Source organism: Sabethes cyaneus, chromosome 2 (assembly GCF_943734655.1).
Source record: "Sabethes cyaneus chromosome 2, idSabCyanKW18_F2, whole genome shotgun sequence".
NCBI classification, from domain to species: domain Eukaryota; kingdom Metazoa; phylum Arthropoda; class Insecta; order Diptera; family Culicidae; genus Sabethes; species Sabethes cyaneus.
This window is the reverse complement of record NC_071354.1, coordinates 214606510-214626394: the sequence shown is the minus strand read 5'-3', so window position 1 is coordinate 214626394 and position 19885 is coordinate 214606510. Positions and strand designations below refer to the sequence as shown.

The 19885-nt window shown below is 39.1% G+C and overlaps 1 protein-coding gene across 5 annotated transcripts in view; it reads right to left on the bottom strand.

Annotated features, from left to right (window-relative positions):
* Positions 1-405: 405 nt before the first annotated feature.
* LOC128738055 (phosphatidylinositol 3-kinase regulatory subunit alpha) overlaps positions 406-19885 on the bottom strand; it is a 73472-nt gene continuing 53992 nt past the window's right edge. For 4 of the 5 annotated variants that reach the window (XM_053832878.1, XM_053832880.1, XM_053832881.1 and 1 more), the window contains exons 4-10: positions 18656-18748; positions 18477-18524; positions 18238-18347; positions 17999-18133; positions 17199-17907; positions 16916-17123; positions 406-11910 (exon numbers count right to left, since the gene is read on the bottom strand). In XM_053832878.1, the coding sequence (XP_053688853.1) occupies positions 10338-11910; positions 16916-17123; positions 17199-17907; positions 17999-18133; positions 18238-18347; positions 18477-18524; positions 18656-18748 (2876 nt within the window). In that variant the 3' untranslated portion in view covers positions 406-10337. The remainder of the gene's footprint in view (positions 11911-16915; positions 17124-17198; positions 17908-17998; positions 18134-18237; positions 18348-18476; positions 18525-18655; positions 18749-19885) is intronic. The other variant, XM_053832882.1, reaches the window with a different exon arrangement.

Sequence of the window (19885 nt, the reverse complement as noted above, 5' to 3'; positions counted from 1 at the left end):
ATACCGCTAAAATACCCAATTATCTTAAGCCACAGCAGTAGACTGGTACTTATACTAAATAAACGGATTTTCATAGTGTAATTTTTTTTTTGTTGACAGTGAAGGACCGTTGTGTATTGTCAATTGCAAGGAAAACTGTACCATCCAAAGTGCGATATCGCTCATAAAAGTGCTATTTTGCATTAAATCGTTTCGGTCTCTTCGGCGCACTTATTGCTTGGAATATAACGAAAAAGTGCGCCGAAGATACCGGAACGATTTAATGCAAAATAGCACTTTTATGAACGATATCGCACTTTGGATGGTACAATTTTCGTTGCAATCAGCAATATTATCTAACTCATTTACTGCGTAATGAGACATTATTTGTTTGCATAAAAAACCCATCATGTTAATTTTTCTTGCTTTTTTTTATTATACAAATGTATTTACATTCAATCACATATAATTTTATTTTGTATGTTTTGTTTTGTTTTTTAGCTTTTTTATTCTCACGTTTTGCTTCTGTTTTTCTTTTTTGTTCTCTGTCTGTTCGTTTAATCATCTTTCGTTCTGTGTTTTTTGTTTGTTTGAATCTTGCTTCCTATTTGTTTTGTTTTTTGTTTCTTCTTTTTGCAATTACTTTCTGCCAAGAGCAACCACAAACCCTAAACCTTTATTGATCATTCCATCATTTTCTTTTTGTTATTACGGTATGTGTCTGTGTTACGGTGTGTGAATTACGGTTGTACGAATGTACCTATTTATTCCGGTTGATTTTGATTGTGTTTTGCGGATATTTTTGTTTACCTTTTTTTTGTTTCATTTCGATGATTCGTATTGTATTGGTGTAATAAGTGGTAGGAGTATTTTCCATACTTGTCTCAATTTAAGAAAAACCAATCTATAAGTAAACAGTAAAGGGTCGAGGAAATGATCGGCTCGTTAGAACGAATTTGGTCGCGCTTTTCACGACTTCCATCTCTTTTTTATGGCAAATAGTTCAATCACTACTATCAATCGGTCTTCGTATTCCGGAATCGGTGAGTTTTCACTCGCTCTTGGCTGGCCGGTGAGAGTGTGTAAAGGATAGAACAAAATTTGGGAACATGCCTTTTTATGTAATTATTATTTTTACTATTGATTAAATATGTGCATACCAATGGGTCTTCCATCAATTCTATAACAACAGAGGTAATATTGTTATTTCACATGTTTTGTTTATGTATGTGTGTATGGGTTCGCCTTCGTTCTATCTATTTTCACTTATCGTAGTGAATGTGAGTGTATGAATGTGTTGTGTTTGCTTGCTTCTTTTTAAATGACAAATGAGATGAGACCTGATAGAATAATAAAAAAAACGAGTTTCGATTAGAAGAGATGACTTTATTTCGTTTTCCTAACACCTATCTATTCTAACACTGCTTGTTTTGTTTTGTAATTGTAATAGATCCTATTTCTCATTCTCATTTATTACATTTCTCTTTCCGTCGTCGGTCAGTCCGTATATAGGTCACACATTCGTCAACGGACACGTTCCGTGCCGCGTGAGAGTGAAGTTGTCAGTTTGAGTGTCTCAACCTTTGCGTTTTTTTGCTTTCCATATGCCTTTCATTAACTTTTCTCTGCCTCTTGCCTTACGCAAACTTCGCATTACCAATATCACCGTTCGAAATTCATCACATTCTCTTGTTTATTTCGTTTCTTATTATTTGTTGTTTGTCAATTTGAAAAATGCTAGTAAAAACGACGACCACAGCTCTAGCTTTTTGTTTTTTTGTTGTATGTATTATATAATTACTAATTATTTTATCATATATTTGTATGTTTCGTTTTTTTTTTGTTGTTGTTGACTGGTTTCAAGGGAAGTGGAGGGGGAACCCGGACCCAAAACGACGATATGAACGTGGTTTAAGAAATGTCAATGCCACATACTTTCTATGTTTGTATGTACTGACCGCTTTGTACTTTGATGTCGGATACTTTACTGACTCTCATCCCTATGCTGTATTTCGAACGAATCTTTATTTCGTTCGACTTGTTTCGAACGAGTTGTTTTGCCCATTTGATTTTGCTGGCGGAAATTACGTACGAAAAAACTTTCGGTCGAAATACCAATCCGTTCGAAATACAGAATACGGATGTCTAATAGTACATTTTCAGTCAAGAATCGAGCATTCGGTATCTGGGCATTTGAATGGAAACTGAGATTTTGATCTAAAATCGGTTTACGAAATCCAGTGGACCAATGAATAAACCAACTGAACGAATATTTCGATCGAAACGGATTTAAACCGTACAATGAAATATTACAGCAATTAGATCTAGTCTATTTGAAAACCCAATTTCGATATTTCGATATTGTACCAATTAAACAAAGAAAACCTGTCTGTAGGTTCTTATTTTGAATATGTTGCCAACTCTCCTATCGCTTCCATGACCAGACAATTCAATTGCTTTGCTGGCCTTTTTAATTTTGACGAACCATCACGCATTTACCGCCAACGAATTCTTGCACTTGACAATGTAAATACTAGCAATTAAGTAACCTTTAAGTGTTCATTTAGACCCAAATTGTCCGATGAATTGTACGAATAAATAGCAAATACATATCCTGAAAGATCGTGTGATTTTGTTCAGAAACAATCCACAATTTTTGGTGAGAATTAAAAATTTAAAATAATTTTTGATATTGCCTTATGAAAATAGGTATAACTTTCCGGAACAATTTTCAATCACCAGAAAAAGTTAGATGCAGGATTAGTTGTTAACGGTTCATGCCTTGTAAGTGCATAAACCAGACTTCAAAGGTTAAATTGTCTATCGCAATGCGCGTCTACAGCAAACGATAAGTGAATGAACTAAAATTTAGAAAATTTTTCGACATAACAAATGTTTATTACAAATTTCTAAACTTTTTAGCCCATTCGGTTTGTCGCACAATTTTAGTTTTCCATATTACATCATTACATTATAGTGAAATAAACAAAATCGTAATATGCTTTCAATACTCACATAAGTTTCGAATAATCGTGGGACAATTTTCAACGATCTTTTAACTGAAAAAATTAGAACGCTCTTAGGAAAATATCAAGTTGTCAAACTTTCGAAAAAACACTAACTTCTTGTTTCCATGGTTTTGATGTTTCATTGTTGCTCGCATACTGACAAGACCGACGGACGACGGGAGCGTCGAAGTAATAAGTCCTCGACGCCACGTGACTTCAAATGCTCTGTGGTTAAATACGGAACACGTGGCAGAAAATCCAGCATGTTTTAATCTTATATATAAAAATGGAAGTGAAAAAGTTCGACCGCGCATCACTTGAGAACGGAGCGTCCGATTTGAGCCGTCTTTTCTTTGTTGTGTTCGTTTCCACCACCGCCATGTTTTTACGGCGAGAAAAGTTGAAAAATTTACTCGGAAGATAGCAAAACTCGAAAAATTAGTTTTCCATATAAAACCCGCAACGCATTGTATGCGCCATGTCGTTGGCTGCTATGATCATCGTACGATTTTTTGCAGCACCGTTGTCGTATTCAAACAAACATGTGGTGACCTTCATTGGAATCGCCACATCTAACAATGCTATTAAACATTTTGGGGGTTTACAATTTCAGAAAATCCAACTTATTAATCAACCTAAACTCAAGCCTAAAGTGTCAGCAATAAAATTCGTTAATTTCATTCATTCGTTCATTCATTTATCAAATTTATGAAACAAACACGAATCATTTTTATTCCTTTTTACATCGGATGCGTAGCCAGAAGATCCAGTGCAGGTTAACAAGAGGTTTAAGCACTAAATTCACTAAATTGCCACTTCCCAATCGTCAACTGAAGAATACATTTTGCATATGTTAACGGATTATGAGCATATTCGGTTTAACTGAATATCAAGCTAATAAATCAACAGTAAGAGCATATGATTTAGAATTTTTAAAAAAATAGTGAACGAAGCAACTATTATACATCGTATTTAAGGGATCACTCCCGGCGTAGTGGTTAGCATTCACGAGGACCCGGGTTCAAATCCCAACCCCGCAGAAGCCATGAATGACCCTAGCTGGTTAAAGTGACTATAATCAAAACAAAAAACAATCGTATTTAACTTTCAGTCGATTTCATTTCGTATTAGACTCTTTAGAACTGCAAAAAGGTTTATAAAATGACGCTTTTATGCTACATTGTTTTAGTGCGGGAATTACCAAAGGAACAATACAGCGATCAATTGATTTTGTAGAATAATAAAATTTAGTTTGTTTTGAGAATTGAGAATAACAGTTATCGAGATTCAGCAATGCAATTCCTTCGGGTAATTCTTATCAATAGATTTATGAATCAAAAAAAAAATAAAAATCTGATGACTATTGATATTGAATACATGTCAGAATATAAAATTGGCCCTTAAATTATCGAGAAATTCCAAAGTTGCAGCAGACTATATTAGCCGTCGTACCAAATTTTACAACAAATATATTAACATCCAGTATTACTATTTTTAACCAGTAGAGTTTATAAAACAAGACTCAATGCAACTACCACAAACACAACTGTTGATATTGCGGGGATTGGCAAACCAACTTTTACACCGATATGCATTTCTTACTAATGACTTAATACAGTTGTTAAATTTAGACATTCTCTGAAATCCCAGCGTTTAATAAACCAAACGCAGAACTCCTTAGACAACGGCAAAACTTGACTTATGCCTAGAAAATATCCCTTTTTTCTAAAACGCAGCAGGAGTTCATCTGAAGTTTACATATCGTATATTTAGCCCAATTTGTGGCAGTACGAAGTTTGCCGGGTCTTCTAGTTATTTATAAAATATAACGCAGTAGATTATTATTATTACAAAGGCTTGTTGTGTTGCTAAATATGGAATTTAGCATGAAGGAAGGGTGCGTGGGTGGGCAATTTTTTGACAACATGTGGTATGCGACATGTTGCTCAATGTTGCTTTTGTCGCCACCAGAACATTTGTAATACGTTGCCATAGTTGCTTGGAAACATCGGGCAACAGTTTGGAAAAGGTTGCATGCCACATGTTGCCAATCTAAACGCACCTTAAGTCGTTTTACATCGAATGGCCTGATAGGATTTGTTTTTAACTTTTTTCCTTTGAACCGCACTACTTTAGAATAACAATTTCGTTCCTTGTGCCATCTGGAAGTGGAAACCGGTTGTAATTTACCCATAGATAAAAGGCCTCATTACGTTTCTCGAGAGTGCCACTCTTATACATTTTGCCCGGCAAAAGGCTTCATCGTCGATAACTCAGAACCTACGTTAAAGTTACTTGGCCACGAGTGCGGCCGGATTGTACCAAGATTCGAGTCCAAGACCAGTCGCGCTTGCCAAGCAGATTCGATGATCAGCCAAGCGGTTACAAATCAACTTGGTTTATCCAGATTGGATATTGAACAGGAACAAACAAATACGATTTATTCGTCGAGCTGCAAACCAAGTTGCGACTGCAAAATTCTGCATGAACGAAGTGAAGTTAAGTGACACGGAAGTGAAACTGATTAGAATTTTCAAATTCCTATTTGAAAACTACCGAAATCGGTTGAAGAAAAGGCGTAATTTACGCGTCGATTAAACCCCTTCTTTTGATCAGATTTCCAGTTATGAATTCTGAGCGAATATAGAGCATATGTTTTGATCATGATCGGAGTAGCATTTCTGATCGGAAGAAGTTGTACCTGATCCGAATGTAAAACCGTGGCGTTGATTTACTCGCAGTTTATGGTTTGCATCTAAGGTTTCTATGAAGCGAATTTACGATTTCATATCTCAAGCAAAATGCAAAATTAGCGAGAGCTGTTACATTGTTCAATTTTCTGAAACTTGTAGCAGAATGCCGGGGTTTCAACTTTCTATGTCTGCTGGAAAAAGTGTGGGCATTAATTGGTTGAAATTTCGCTGTAATCGGGAAGCTTTACAGCTATAGGTCAGCTAATAACTTATTGTTATTTTTAAATCGAAGCAAGCAAGACACAAGTAACAGTTTCGAGCTGATAAAATGCTACTTAGCTGATTTTTTTAACCTTTGTCTGGAAGAAAGTTTTGTTATTAGGAATGCAAACCTTTATTCAAAGTCGATTCGTAATTGCAATGAATATGCTAACAGAGGCTTTTCTGCACTTTTAAAGAGCCATAGATTTACCATAATGCTGTCAATTCGATTTTTGGAATACTTTTCCAGTCGCCTGATCAATGTCTCTCATCAACCTTTATGCAGCCCATAAATAAGCACATTTAAATTTCAAAGAAATGGAACGTGCCATTTTTGTCCATGGAACGCGTTAGTTTTTAATTTCGAATAACTTTAATTCGTAGGTAGGTATATGAAAACTAATTAAAAATGTACGTCCTTTTTACGGGAAGTGCACTGTCGCTGTCTCCAAGGCGATTCGCACACAGTCTCTGGCATTTCTTGCATAGGAATTGAGTTGAGGATTTCTGCAGAACATTCGCCAAGAATCAGAACTGCTGTATGAGAATCCAAAAGTTTGAATTCTCGGAATATCAATTTTAACTCGGTAAAGAACCCTCAAAAAACAGGAATCCTGCTGTGTCAGTATGGGGTTTCTGATCTCTAAGCACTCACTGTATGATCCCCCATATCTGCAGCTGCAGGACAGACAGTGAGGCATAAATGTTTGCTGCCAGTCGAATTGCAAAATTCTATGATCTGACAGTATTGTGAGCCTAATGAAAGCTTAGTACTAGTTTTTACAGCCACTTTAACACCCTTAGCACCCTTAAGCAACCTATTTATGATTGTTTAGAAGTGGATTGTTCTGCTGAAAGATTTTTTAATCGCTTTAAACCACTTGCAATTCAGCCGCCGTTGTTACTTGGGTGTGTTACAGTAACATCCAATCGAAACGATAGGCAAAACACCACGGCCAAAGCAAGAGCGCGAAATTTTCCTGACAACTGGCACGGTCAATCCGTGCTGGTTTGGCCAGATCTTGCTTTCTGATACTGCGTAAAAATGACTCAGAAATGCTATGATACTGCCAACAGCGTGCAAACCCTATCCCAGCACAGAAAAGTACCGGAGCTATCACAGACACATCTGAATTTTTTTAGGAAATCGCTAAGAGGAAGCTCAAGAAAACTCAGAAAACAGTTCAAAATGAGAAACAGTTTGATGCAAATGGGCGTTTTGCATCAAATAAATCAGCATTTGGAGAATCGGAGCCTAATCTAATGTTTTTTCTGTATTTTGTAGTCATTGAGGTTTAAAAAGAAATAAAGTGCGATCACTTATGAATAACATAATAATTGTTGCAAAGAATATTTCATCCAACGCTCAGCACATTCCTTCTTAAATCATTCAACCGTGTTTTCGTTCGATCAACGTTTGCATATCGTTCGTTCGTTTGGGTGGTTTGGGTTGCTGGTTTGGTGGGTGCGGAATCAATTTGAGCTTTGATGGGAAATTGAGGAATAGGGACGGGGAAGGAAAATGTGTGCTTTGTCGGGGGATGTTGGTTTATACATTTTTCGCACTCGCTTTAGTGTGTGGGTGTGGGTATGTGGATGTGTGAGTGTGTATGTGTGTGTGGGTATGTGTTTTTTGTTTGCAAGTGTGTTGGTTTATTTTTGATGGTTAAGTTGCTGTTAGTTTTTAAGAGTTAAATTGGTTTTTAATATTAATTTGTACATGTTTCACATGTGTTGCTGGTTTATCCTTAAACGTCGCGCTCTCTCGCTCGCTCGCTTTCTCTCTAGTTTACTTGCTTTCTCTTGCGTTCTTCTTTTTACCACATACAAAAGGTGGAGAACAGAGGCAACTGTTATGTAAGTGTGTGTATGTGGTGTGTTTTAGTTCGAAACAGTTGTTTGTATGAGTATGAATGTTGTTCTTAGTGAGAAAAATTAGTTTCCTACGCAAGACTTTAACTTTTTTTACGTGGTTTATATCCGTTGCAAAGAGCTTTTACTATGTGGTTTCAGTTGCTGATTTATAATGATGACTATTTTTTCGTGTTTGTTTTTTCTCATTCGTTCAGGTGGGAATTCTGATCTAACTGACATTGCTTTTAGTAAAAATTTCTTCGCATTAATCATCCGCATTAATCTGTTCATCCGTTGGATCGACGTATCCGATTGTTGTATTCTTTTTTCTTTTTTTTTTAGATATATTGTTTTCTTTCACTGACAAATGTTAAGATACTACACGCACTACAAACTGGGTTGTTCATTGTTTTGTCGACAAAAAACACTGTTTTGATTATTTAGAGACATGTAGTTGTAATTTGTTTTTCATTTTTTTTTCCTTCAAATTTGTTTTCTAATTTCATGGACCACGATGGTTTATATATTTTACTGGTTTTAGCATTTATCAAAAAGCGAGTTTTCAATTTTAGGTTTTGCTGCAACCGCGAGACAACAACCTCGGCCTCGGCTCGGTTGCTGTTCTTGTTCTAATCTCGCCGCCGTCAAACAGGTGATTGGTAAAATGATTTTTCCTCGTTGCGTTTTGCCAATTCTATTCCAGTAATTCGATACACACACTTTGGATCTGCTGAGTTTGCTTTCCTTTTTATTTTGTGGGATCACAGTAAATGCCCCATTGCCGTTGCATCTATCTTCACAAAATGTTGATTTAAGCTGAATTTGCCATACAAATATGTTTGTGTTGTCATAATATTTTCCAATTTGTTACATTCCTAATAACTTATACGTTACAAATTTGAATTTTCTGTTTCTTCCACTTTGCTTTACCTCTCTATGCTTTTAATATATACTTTATACTTGTAGTGTTATAAGTATTTTTTTAAAATTAAAAACTCTTCGCTTGTTTTGATTACTAAATTACTTTGTTTCACATTCGCTTTTCCAGAAATATATTAAATTTGTTTTGTTTCTTCCACATTGGTTTGTGTTTTGATTTTACAATGTTTCATTGTCACAGGTTCTCTACTTAATTAATTTCTTCTCGTTTTTTTTCACCCTTCTCAGTTTCGTTATCAATTATTAACACAATTAAAAATGATTAAATCAATTCATATAATTCCTATGGGTTGTGTGTATGTGTATGTCGCCAGGAGTCACGCCTAATAACGCGTGACATTCAGGTGCCCCGATACACCGCCATGCGGATACAGAAAGGGCACGATCAGAAGAAGGTTCTCGTCTTAATGATTAGACATAATTATACAAAAAAAATTCTCTCACATCTCACTGCGATCTTTATAACAACGATGGACCGCCTTATAAACAAATAGATAATATATATTTAAACGATTACACGATAAAACAAAAGATCTTGCTGACTTACTTAACTGCTTCTCCTCCTACCGCAAACGACTTGTTCCCTTACTCGGGGGTTCCCTCCCTTTCTATTCTCGTTAATCCCAACCTTATTTGTCTTCAGTTACCTCTGGGTTTATTCTCTGTCTTCTATTGTATAACTACTCTGAGCAAGTGCTCCTCCTAGCGGACACTGATGCTGATATCAATGTCAAGCCTTCTACAACCGTCCGGTTTATAGTCTTCTGGCTCTAACCAAAGAGACAATTAAAACAAATGAAGAAAACATAGCTAGGGTAAAAAATACATGAATTTTACGTTAGATTGTGTTCAATTCTTTTGATCATGCCAGTAAATGCTATTACCTGCATAGAAATAAATTGCTAGTGTCGACTGTGGATTTACGATAAAACTGATAAATTGTTTCATATCCTATTAGAATTCATAGTCATTTCGAAAGCATACAATTAAGTAACGAAATGTCTTGGAAGTTGCACCGGAAGTGTACACAATTAAATACAACAATCAATGAAAAAAAACAACAGTGAAATCGTTTCACATAAAACCGAATATCAACCAAAAAAATGTAATGCCATCAAGAAAAGCATTGATCGAACGGAAAAGAATCTAAAGAACTGTTGTAACCAACTAAACTTAACAGCGCCGACCAGTCAGTCCGCTCGAATCGAAGTTGGATTACCGTTCATCGACAATAATTTCATTTCATAATATTCCTAGCTAAAAGATTTGTTCTCTAAACGAAATCGAATACGCAATCGAAACATGCGTTGATGGCCTTAGTGAGGTTCCTTTTAAATATGCACACAATTTAGATGATGATGTGGGGTCCACGAGGTGGCCACGTCTGCTTTCGATCAAAGCAAAAGTGGTGCCCCGCGCAACAAGTGAATTTATTGTTTACCAATATAATTTTTTTTCTTAAAAATTATAAGAAAACGAACCATTTCAGAGGGAAGTGTAAGAAACCTTCCCGTGATGGATTCGAACTTAAACCTTCTAGAAGACGTAGAAACCGAAAAAACGAAGTAGGTATACTGGAAGATACTTCCCTTCGCTTCCCTTCCTAGTTGGATTGCTGCTTGACGTGAAACGCCGGATACTTGAGCGTCGTCTGCAGCGTGTCGTTGTGTTCCTCCAGCGAGTTGTTAGCATAGTGCAGCACCAACGATTTCAGCGAATCGTAAATGTTGTACGGCTCGGCAAAGCCGAATCCGCGTTCCGTTTGGTGCACGATGCAATGGTTAACCGTGTCGTTGCAGGTGATCGACAGCGCGTGCTGACCGCCGTTGCGGGACCGTATCAGGAACGTACCGGTCGGTTTCCCCACCAGCCACTGCTCCGCGTCCTGCCGGTTGAATGTGGGCCTCAGCCAGGTGCTCTCATCGTTGTGCGGCAGCTCCTGGCTGCTCTGATTGTACGAGAAGTAACCGTCGTTCAACATTTGCTTGATTTGGTTGTCGCTAACGCCCTGCCGGATCATTTCCTCCATGTAGCGATCCTTCGTTCGAAGCAGCGTCATCAGCTCCGGGTTGAGCTTATTGATCTCTCGCTCCAGCGTCCAGATTCGAGCCTTTTCCTCTTCCATGTCGGCTTGCAGCTGTATTTTGCACTGGTTCAGTTCCTGCATGCGATCCACGATCAGTTGGTGATTCGTGTTTAGACCTTGCTTCTCGTGTGGTTGCGCTTCCTTCTCGAATTTAGCTTGTATTGCTAGCTGCTCGTTGAATAGTTTTTCCGCCTCCGCGAAAGCCTCCTGCGCTTGCTTTTTCAAGTCGGACGAATTCTTAGCTGTCGTGTACGCTTCCGTTAGCCGTTTTCGCTCGAGCTGCTTCTCGTTATATTGCTGCACCGCATCGATAAACTTCTGTGCCAACCGCGGCGTATCGTCTCCCGCACTGGCAATATAATTATCGTCCTCGTATCGCGAAACCGGATACGTCAGCTTGATGTCCAGGATTGTGTTGTAATCCTTCAGTGAAACATCCCGATAGTAGGTGATCAGATCAACCACACTATTATGACTGCAGTCTTTTGTGAACCCGTACTTGCCCATACTGTGGTAGATCTTGATCACACGGTCTGTACCATCTTTTCTCAGCGTAAGCGTGTACTCACCGCCGCCGCTGGTGGCGTCCCGCACCAAAAACGAACCGTCCTGCGCATCCGTCATCTTCTCCTTGGCTTCGTCCCGTGTGATCTTTCCCCAGTACCATTCCGCTTCCCGGAGATCCGCCGGCGTGTCAGCATCGCCGACCGCTCGGAGCTGCAGTGGCCACCCGCCGCCACGGCCATCGGTGGACGGCGCAACGGACGAACCATTATTGCCGGAAACACCACTTGGACCGGCGGCAGCGTTCATAACACCGGCGACGTTGTTGTACGTCACCCCCATGGGTTGCGCCGTTATCACCGCAGCTGGCGACGTGATGGCCGGTTTCTTGAGAGTACCCATTCCTGCGGGACCACCGGCGACGGATGAATTCGCGGGCTGCTGCGACCCTGCCGTAGTCCGGGAGATCTTTCGCGGCGGTACAGCCGGCGCCGACAGGAATTCCGGCAACTTTTCCTTCCAGTCTAGCTTGTACAGCAGCAGTTCCATTATTCGCAGGTGATTTTCCGTGTTGTACACGATTTGACTGCAAAAAAAAATAGAAGCGAAAAAAATGTTGGTGTCATTAGTAAATACGAAAAAAAAAATTTTTTTCTTTTTGAAATTCGAGAATTTGACGATTTTTTGTGTTTGAAGAACTTTTCAGAATGACATTCAGCGGTCATCTGACAGCTTGGCTGGATCCAATTGAATGGCAGTACAAAGCAATTAGGTAATAATATTAAATCTTAAACGTTTGTTGTTTTCTTTTTCTAAATAAATAAATTGTTTTAATTCAACTTGCAAACTGGCGGCACGTGGTTTATTCTACCGTTACATAAATTATAGCGTAACGTGAATGTTGCCATCATGATACGTAGAGTAGTACCTACCAGAATAATAGTAAAGAAAACAAGTGGAAGTTCGAACAATGCGACGATCCAGAAGTGATAACTGAATCTCTTTCGATTTTTGTCTTTCTTTTGAAAGGTTTTCGTATAGAAACTTAATACCTACTGAATGTTTGGTTTGGTTAATTTTCACATACGGACAAATTGCCCACCCTATGAAATTCTTGTTTTGATTTGACGTTTCAAAACCAACGTTTTGAAATGTTATCAAACGTGCACTAATCAGGCTTCATTCTCGGTTTTTTGCTCAGTAGTTGCTCATTTGACTGCAGCGCCTCAACGAAACAGAACTCGAAAAAGTAGTGTAAAGGGCACTTGTAGAGCTAATTATTACCTATATTATTGTTGAAAAAAGTATAGTTCTATCTTTTGTATTTACGGCGCTATACGATTGCTACCCCGTTGGTAGCCAAATGAGCGCTCTTTTTGCTACCAACGGGGTAGCAATCGCATAGCACCGTAAATACAAAAGATAGAACTATGCTTTCTTCAACAATAATGTAGATAATAATTAGCTCTACAATTGCTCTTTATGCTACTTTTTCGAATTTTGTTTTGTTGAGGCGCTGCAGTCAACTGAGCATCTATTGAGCAAAAAACCGAGAATGAAGCCTGGCACTAATTAACTACGAATTATAGAAGCAATCCGCAATCCGCTGGGCAATGGCTTATTTTGGCTGCTGGTCTGCCCAGGCCAGCTGAGAAGGAGTTATATTGTCGAAGCTGCTGGGTAATCTTTCAGTTTATCCGGTTAACTTAACTGCCACATGTGTATGACGGAAAATGGGAATGCAGTCAAATCATCGGGGTTCAGACTAAAAATGCAGTTTAGATTTTGCCAGACTTTGCTGGAGAATAATCCGTGTTTTTATTTTTATCACCGAGGCAAGGGTTATAGTTTAATCAAATTATAGTTTGAATAAAATGCTTCTTTTAAAGGTTTGCTAGCACTGAGTGTTTGTTAGCTTTGCTGAAAAGTGTAAATTAATTTTGATGTGTTTTTTTAATATACTAGAGTTTCTTTTTACACGGATAAACCCCGCTTCATTCCTTGACTATACATATCTGAAGGAAATCAATACCTACATTTTAACTCCGCCTGCAAATGATGGATCTCTGTAGAGGCATGTTAGATCGAACCTGAAGCTACTGAGAACCAGAGCAGAGGGTCTAAAGTTCCATGGTTATTACGTAAAGACCTGAATGGATAAACCCCTAATCCAAGGTGTGACGCGACCCGTGCCGAAGGATGAATGGTGGAGGGGGTTCTAGAAAATTCCCAACTGCAACAGAGCCTGTGGAATACCAGGGCGCCCTCCACAGTAATTTGCCGTTGCTGCATTAAGCCGGTCACTGATGCAATGGACCATTTCTTACCGAGCAGTCTCTCTCTTCCGGAGCGCAAAGAAATAAAGGGGGCGGAGATGAGACTAGCGGAGGAATAGGACCAAAATGATGCGCTAGCAGAAGTTCAGTTCTGTTCCTCGTCTATCCTTAACAGGCCGACTCGTTGTAAGTCGAGGATGTGGCTCTTACTCTCCATTCACGGGTCCAGATTCACACTGAATCTCTGACTGTGTGCTGAAGGGTGAGCTGAAACAATGGGAGAACCGAACAGTCATGGCCAATTAAATGGCCGTACAATCGCTCAAACAAACAAAAAAATATTTAGTTAATGCCGAGTATTAAGGTTACTCAAAAGTTGTTGAGTCACTAGTGGCTAGTGACAGGACAATAGGACATTGTCCGAGTAGATATCATCTTCGGAATCTCGGTTTCTCGGAACACTTGCTCTGCAATTGTGGAGCACTAATATTTAACTAAATTACTCAAAAACGCTTACTCTCGACTTGCGTTCATGCTCTATCAGCTTGTATTAAAGACTGTACTCGAAAAAAATGCAAGACTATCTTTTGTGTATAACTTTTTATTGCATGTGGAAAATTGATGAAATGGTGGGTAAAACATGTTTAAAGGAGGGTAGTGTTCACGTGTGCAAAATTTCGTCGCAATCAATCAAGTGGTTATCGAGGTTCGACGAAAAAAGTTGGGTGCTGTCGTGGAAAACTTCTCCAGGCCAGGTCAAGGAGACCCAGGCGACCCAGCGGCGAGCTGGCAGCCGAAGAAAAAAGCTAAGACGACCGACCCCGTGAAGGCAAGAAAGGTGAGCGATCACTTTGAGCACAATCCGAACCTTTCGGTTCGAGACGTGGCCCAGAAGATCAATTTTTCCTTCTAGTTCGTCCAACAGACAATGAAGCGGGCTGAACTCCATATCTTCAAGATGAAGAAAGCGTCTAACCGAATCGATGAACAAACTACGGTGACTAAATCCTGCGATAGGAGGCTGGCCCGCGAGTGGTTGGTGTAGCCAAAATACATCATAATGAACGCCGAAACATGCACACATACATTAAAGCGGATGCCAAGCAGATCCCCAGCCTGGAGTTTTTCGTCGGCAAGTCCTGCCTGGACGTTCCGGAGAAGTTGCGGAAGAAGAAAGTCGACAAGTTTGCCAAGAAGTACTTGGTGTGGCAGGATATCTCTGGGTGCGGAAAATTCAGCAAACCGTACATAACTACCGGCACCAACAGTGACCAAATACAGGGGTTAGACAAAATGATCGGGACATGCAAAATTTTGATGAAATTCAAGCGGCCATAACTTTTACAAAAATGAACATTTTTAGATGAAACTAATTGTACTCGACGGGGAAATTTTCCTAGTTTTCCGAAAATATTTTAAAATTCGTAATAGTCAGCGGATACCGGAGATATTCCCGGTTGTCTTGGGGTTTGTCAAAAACTGATATTTTTAAACTCCTGTATCTTTTTCTGTCATGGAAATTTATTAATTTACATATTTTATCCCAGAACTAGATTTCATTTCCAGTCGATTGGTCGAAGAAGAACGGAAATCCGACGAGAAACAACCGACATATGGCCATTTTAGTGAAATCAGTTCTGGAAATGTTGCCAGTAATGTCTTACTTTATCACCATTTTAAAACATGACCAAAACCATTCCAACATGGATGTCAACCTTCAAAAATTGACGAGGGTTGAAAATCCTGAAGTTTGACACCCATTTTGGCATGATTTCGAATATTCCCTAAAACGACCACTTCCGCCGGGGTACCTACAACCTGCTACAGGGTTGCCATGGCACGCTGCGCACCTGAGAATGCTTCCAGTGTCAATGGCTCATAAAACCCTAACGTTTGATGCTCATATTGACATGGTTTGCGTTATGTCCTAAACTGGTCAGAGCAATAGATGTTACTAGTACTGATTTTACGAAAATGGCCGTAACTTGGTTTTTTCTCGTCGGATTGCCGTTCTTTTTTCACCAATCGACTGGAAATGAAATCTAGTTTTGGGATAAAATATGAATATGAATAAATTTCCATGACAGAAAAAGATACAAGCGAAGAAAAAAATCAGTTTTTGACATACCCCCAGATAACCCGGAATATCTCCGGCGTCCGCTGACTATTGCGAATCTTGAAATATTTTAGAAAAACTAGAAAGATTAATACCTCCGGAAGCCCATGCTCCGGACCCTTCCTCCGGTCCCACGAAGGTGACACACACTCTGTTTTGGCCATATCTGGCATCTTGCTATTACGCGAAAGCGGTGATGGGGTGGTACGAAACTAACGGTGTTGTTTTTATGCCGAAGGAGGCAAATCGTCGTTTATTTTTCCCGACTTATGTTTTTAATTTTCGTCTATTATGCGTAATTATGCGTAATAGTCTATTATCGTTCATTACCATGTCAATGTCCATTCGTCGTTATTTTGTCGTCTTTTTATCATCTCGTTGTTTTTTCGACGCCTTTTCGTCATCTTTTTGTTATTTCTTTGTTGTCCGTGTTCTCCGTATTCGTCGTCTTTTTGGCGAATCGTCTTTTCATGTTCTTTTGCCATTTTTTCTTCGTATTTGCTTTTTTTCACTTCTCTCTTAGGCATTTTTATCGCTTTTTACCGACTCAATAATTTTTGTGGTTATTTTGGCTTCTTTTCGTCTTTATTTAGTTCGTTTTAATTTCTTTTTTTATCTATTCATCGTCTTTTTGCCTTCTTTTTGTTTGTTTTTTCGTCTCTTTTCTGTCATTTTCCCGTTGCCTTTTTTGTTGTCAAGTCAAAAAAATGTTCTTTTTCCTGCCTTTTCGTTGTATATTTGTCATCTTTTTGTACTTTTACAAGTACATGTTTATATGTCATCTTTTTTATCGTTTTTAAATGTTTTGTTGTATTTTTGATGCTTTTTAAGGGGACTTAGACGACTAAAAATTTTGAAAAATCCCTTCTTTCAGTAGTAGCCGCATTTCATTACAAAAGCTGTAGGATCATTACAAAATTAAGCGGAAAAGTCTGTGTCATGTTCCCTGTCATAAATGGGTTGATAAACGGATTTGCGCTCTCTAACAACGGGGAAGCCCGAATAAAAAGCGAGTATACAAGTGACTGTAAGACATGAGGCGCTGTAGTCAAAAGCACACATTTTGCAAATGGTTATTTGAGTAATTCTATAATTTCAATTCAATATTCAATGTAGACGGAAAAAATCAGTTGCGTCAAAAACAAAACTTTGAAAAACTGCGAGACGATTTTGATATGAAATCAGCAAAAAATACTTACACAATCTTCTCCCAGGGAGGACGCATCAGAATATGGCACCATACTTGTATCAGTATCGTCGGTTGCTCCTTGAGCCCCCTCTGGTACTGCATTCGACAGATTCGTATCAGATGGATCATGATATACTTGAGCGTCATATTGTGGAAAATTGGCAGCTCCTGGATGTGCAATCGGAGCTGTTCGACAGCAAGGGCGTCGCTGGTAATCTCTGTCAAAGATAGCAAAATAAGCGCAATTAATTCCACATCTGCTGCTAGCCACTAACTTATCGGTGGTAACTTACTGGAGGTTTCGACAAACTTATCGTAAAACATGACCGGAATGATCGGATCAGGCAGCTCGCGGAGGAATTTCTTCAGCACCGTAGCTACGCACTCGGGCGAGTAGCCGCTGAGATCGGTGTTGATTAGATTCTCGTTGAGCGAATCGCGCAATTTGTTCACCTCGTCGTAGTTGGGCGGCGTCGTTCGATACAGTTTGTACAGATCTAGGTTCAGGTTGATCATTGCCTTCTGCTCCAGTTCGTTGCAGAGTATTATGACGATCTGAGGGGCCGGCAGTTCGCCCACGTTGAACTGCTGGCACAGGCCTAGACCGAACACCTGCTGGGCTCGACCGCCAGCCAGCACAGCCGCCGTTGTTCGACTTCCAGCGTCGGCTGCACACGGTTTAAGTCCCGTGGCCGAACACTGTCTATGGACAATGAGATTACACTGCTTACATAGCAATCCCTGATGTATCAGCCCACGCAAGTACTGCTGACACTTATCACATTTAACCAGCTTCGAAAACGAATGATCCACCAAATCATGTGAGTGTTTGTCAAGTGCGGTGTCACCTTCCTCTGAGGCGATTCCCAGAACGATGCCACTGCCACCGCTGGTAGTCCGCAACGCGACACTACTCTGGATTGGTTTTTCCGCACTCGTCAGTAGATCCTTAATGGACGCCAGGATTGTTTGTTGATGGAATTCATTTTTAATACCCATTTGCTAAAGAAAGAACGGACATAAAAAACAGAGCAATCAAAACCAATCAGCATTCATTCTTCCAGTGCTACAGAGCCAATGAAATGAAACTCACTCCTAATTTATCACGATCCAAATTCGATAAATCACAGCCTTTTATATCTTTCGCTTTGAACACGTCAGCGTAGGTGTACAAGTTGTTAGCAGCCATCCATTCCAATACGTTCGCTGACGTCCACTCGTTAATTGACTGGGGAGCAGGATTAGATGAATTAAAAATGGTACATTTATTTGGAGCCTACTAGCCAAGCGTAACACAGCTAGGTACTAGCGGTTGCAAACTTCCTAAATTACCTTGTCGGTGCTGTACGTGGTCGGCATCTTCGGATAAACGTCAGGATTTCTTTGGCACATTTCGTGAATGGCTAGCGGCAGGCATTTGATGTGGAAACACGACCAGCATTCTGCGCATGCACAGTGGAATGAAAAACACCGGAAAAGTACAACAATATTATGTCAGTTAGTCTGTTTGAGTTTGAGTTTGGTTTTTCTTCTAATTGCCAAAAAAAATAAGTAAATAGTGAAATCCTTACGTCTACACTGCCGTCCTTGCAGTCCGAGGCCCCAGATGTAGTCACGACCTGTGATTTGCCGCCGCCACGAGCCGCGCGAAGAAAAAACGGTCAGCAAATTGAGAAAAAAGAAAAAGCACCGGGTCAGTGATTATCGACTCTGCTCATATTGCCCCTTATTTTTTGTGTGGAATACTTACAAAGTAAACAGATAATAGGAGTTACAAAATAAACAGGTACGGGCGTGTGACATTTGTTAATGTTTTTATTACTAAATTCATCCGTTTTATTAACTATAATGATAATTGATAATGAATTGGTATTATTTTTCAAATATAAGAGGCAATATTTAGAGAAGAATTCGATTTGTAATAGAATGTTTGTTTTTGTGCAAAAAGGGTTTGCTTGCTTCTTGATTGCTTTCTCTCTAGCGCATTTGTTTCGGCGGAAATGTGTTCCTCGCACACTTTTTGACTTGCCGATCGATATTATTTGGAAAATTCAAAATTTATTTGTGCATTTTTTAAATCTGCTTTGACGAAATTCGGATAGTTTTTAAAGTGCGAAGAACTTCTTTCAAAAATGAATTGCCATAGGGAAAAAGAAATCAACGCGGAAGCACAGACCAGATACCCAACCAATTATTTTCCTCTAACTCGGTTATGATTCTGCAATCAAAAATACAGTGGCTCAGACGCGTTTTTTAACGTTAATGCATGTTTGTCATTTATGAAAAAAGCGCTGAAAGTTTCAGCAAATCGCAGCTTTATTTTCAGCTCAACCGGCCTATTGAAGCTAACTTGAGATCTTAAAAATACAAATTTAGTTTAAATTCTGCAAAACTCTACAAAACTGTCAGTTTAATGTTTTCTGGTTTGATTAACCATAAAACCTCGAATATCGTAAATCAATCTCAACTGAACTGAACTTAGCTCCCAGCTAAAAAAAAGGTTTAAAATCAAACCATCGAGACACGACAAACTGCAAATATTTTAACAACATAAATAACTTAGCGGTCGTTCAGTCGCTTAGCAGCTGCTTATTTCTTTTTTTTTAACATTCACATTTTCTATCGAATTATTCATCAGCATGCACCTAAAGAGTAGCCTCACCGGGTAAGTTATTATTATTTTTTTATTGCATCAGCAAATTCGATTCGATGCTCAACCGAATGAAATGCATTTTTCTGAAAAATAAATGCTGTTTAGTAGATACCGCAAGCAACCGGTTTAGAGGAGAAATGATGAACAGAATGCCTGTGCCCCCTGTTCTATAATGTCTTTCTGTACACTCGGGACTAGACGGCCATAATTTCGATGCACCTTTTACTTTGGATCTATTACGTAATCAACCAGGTTATCTTTGGTGGTACCTACTACTAAAACGATTACTTAAGAAGGCATCGAAATTATCGCCGGCTCCCCTAGATG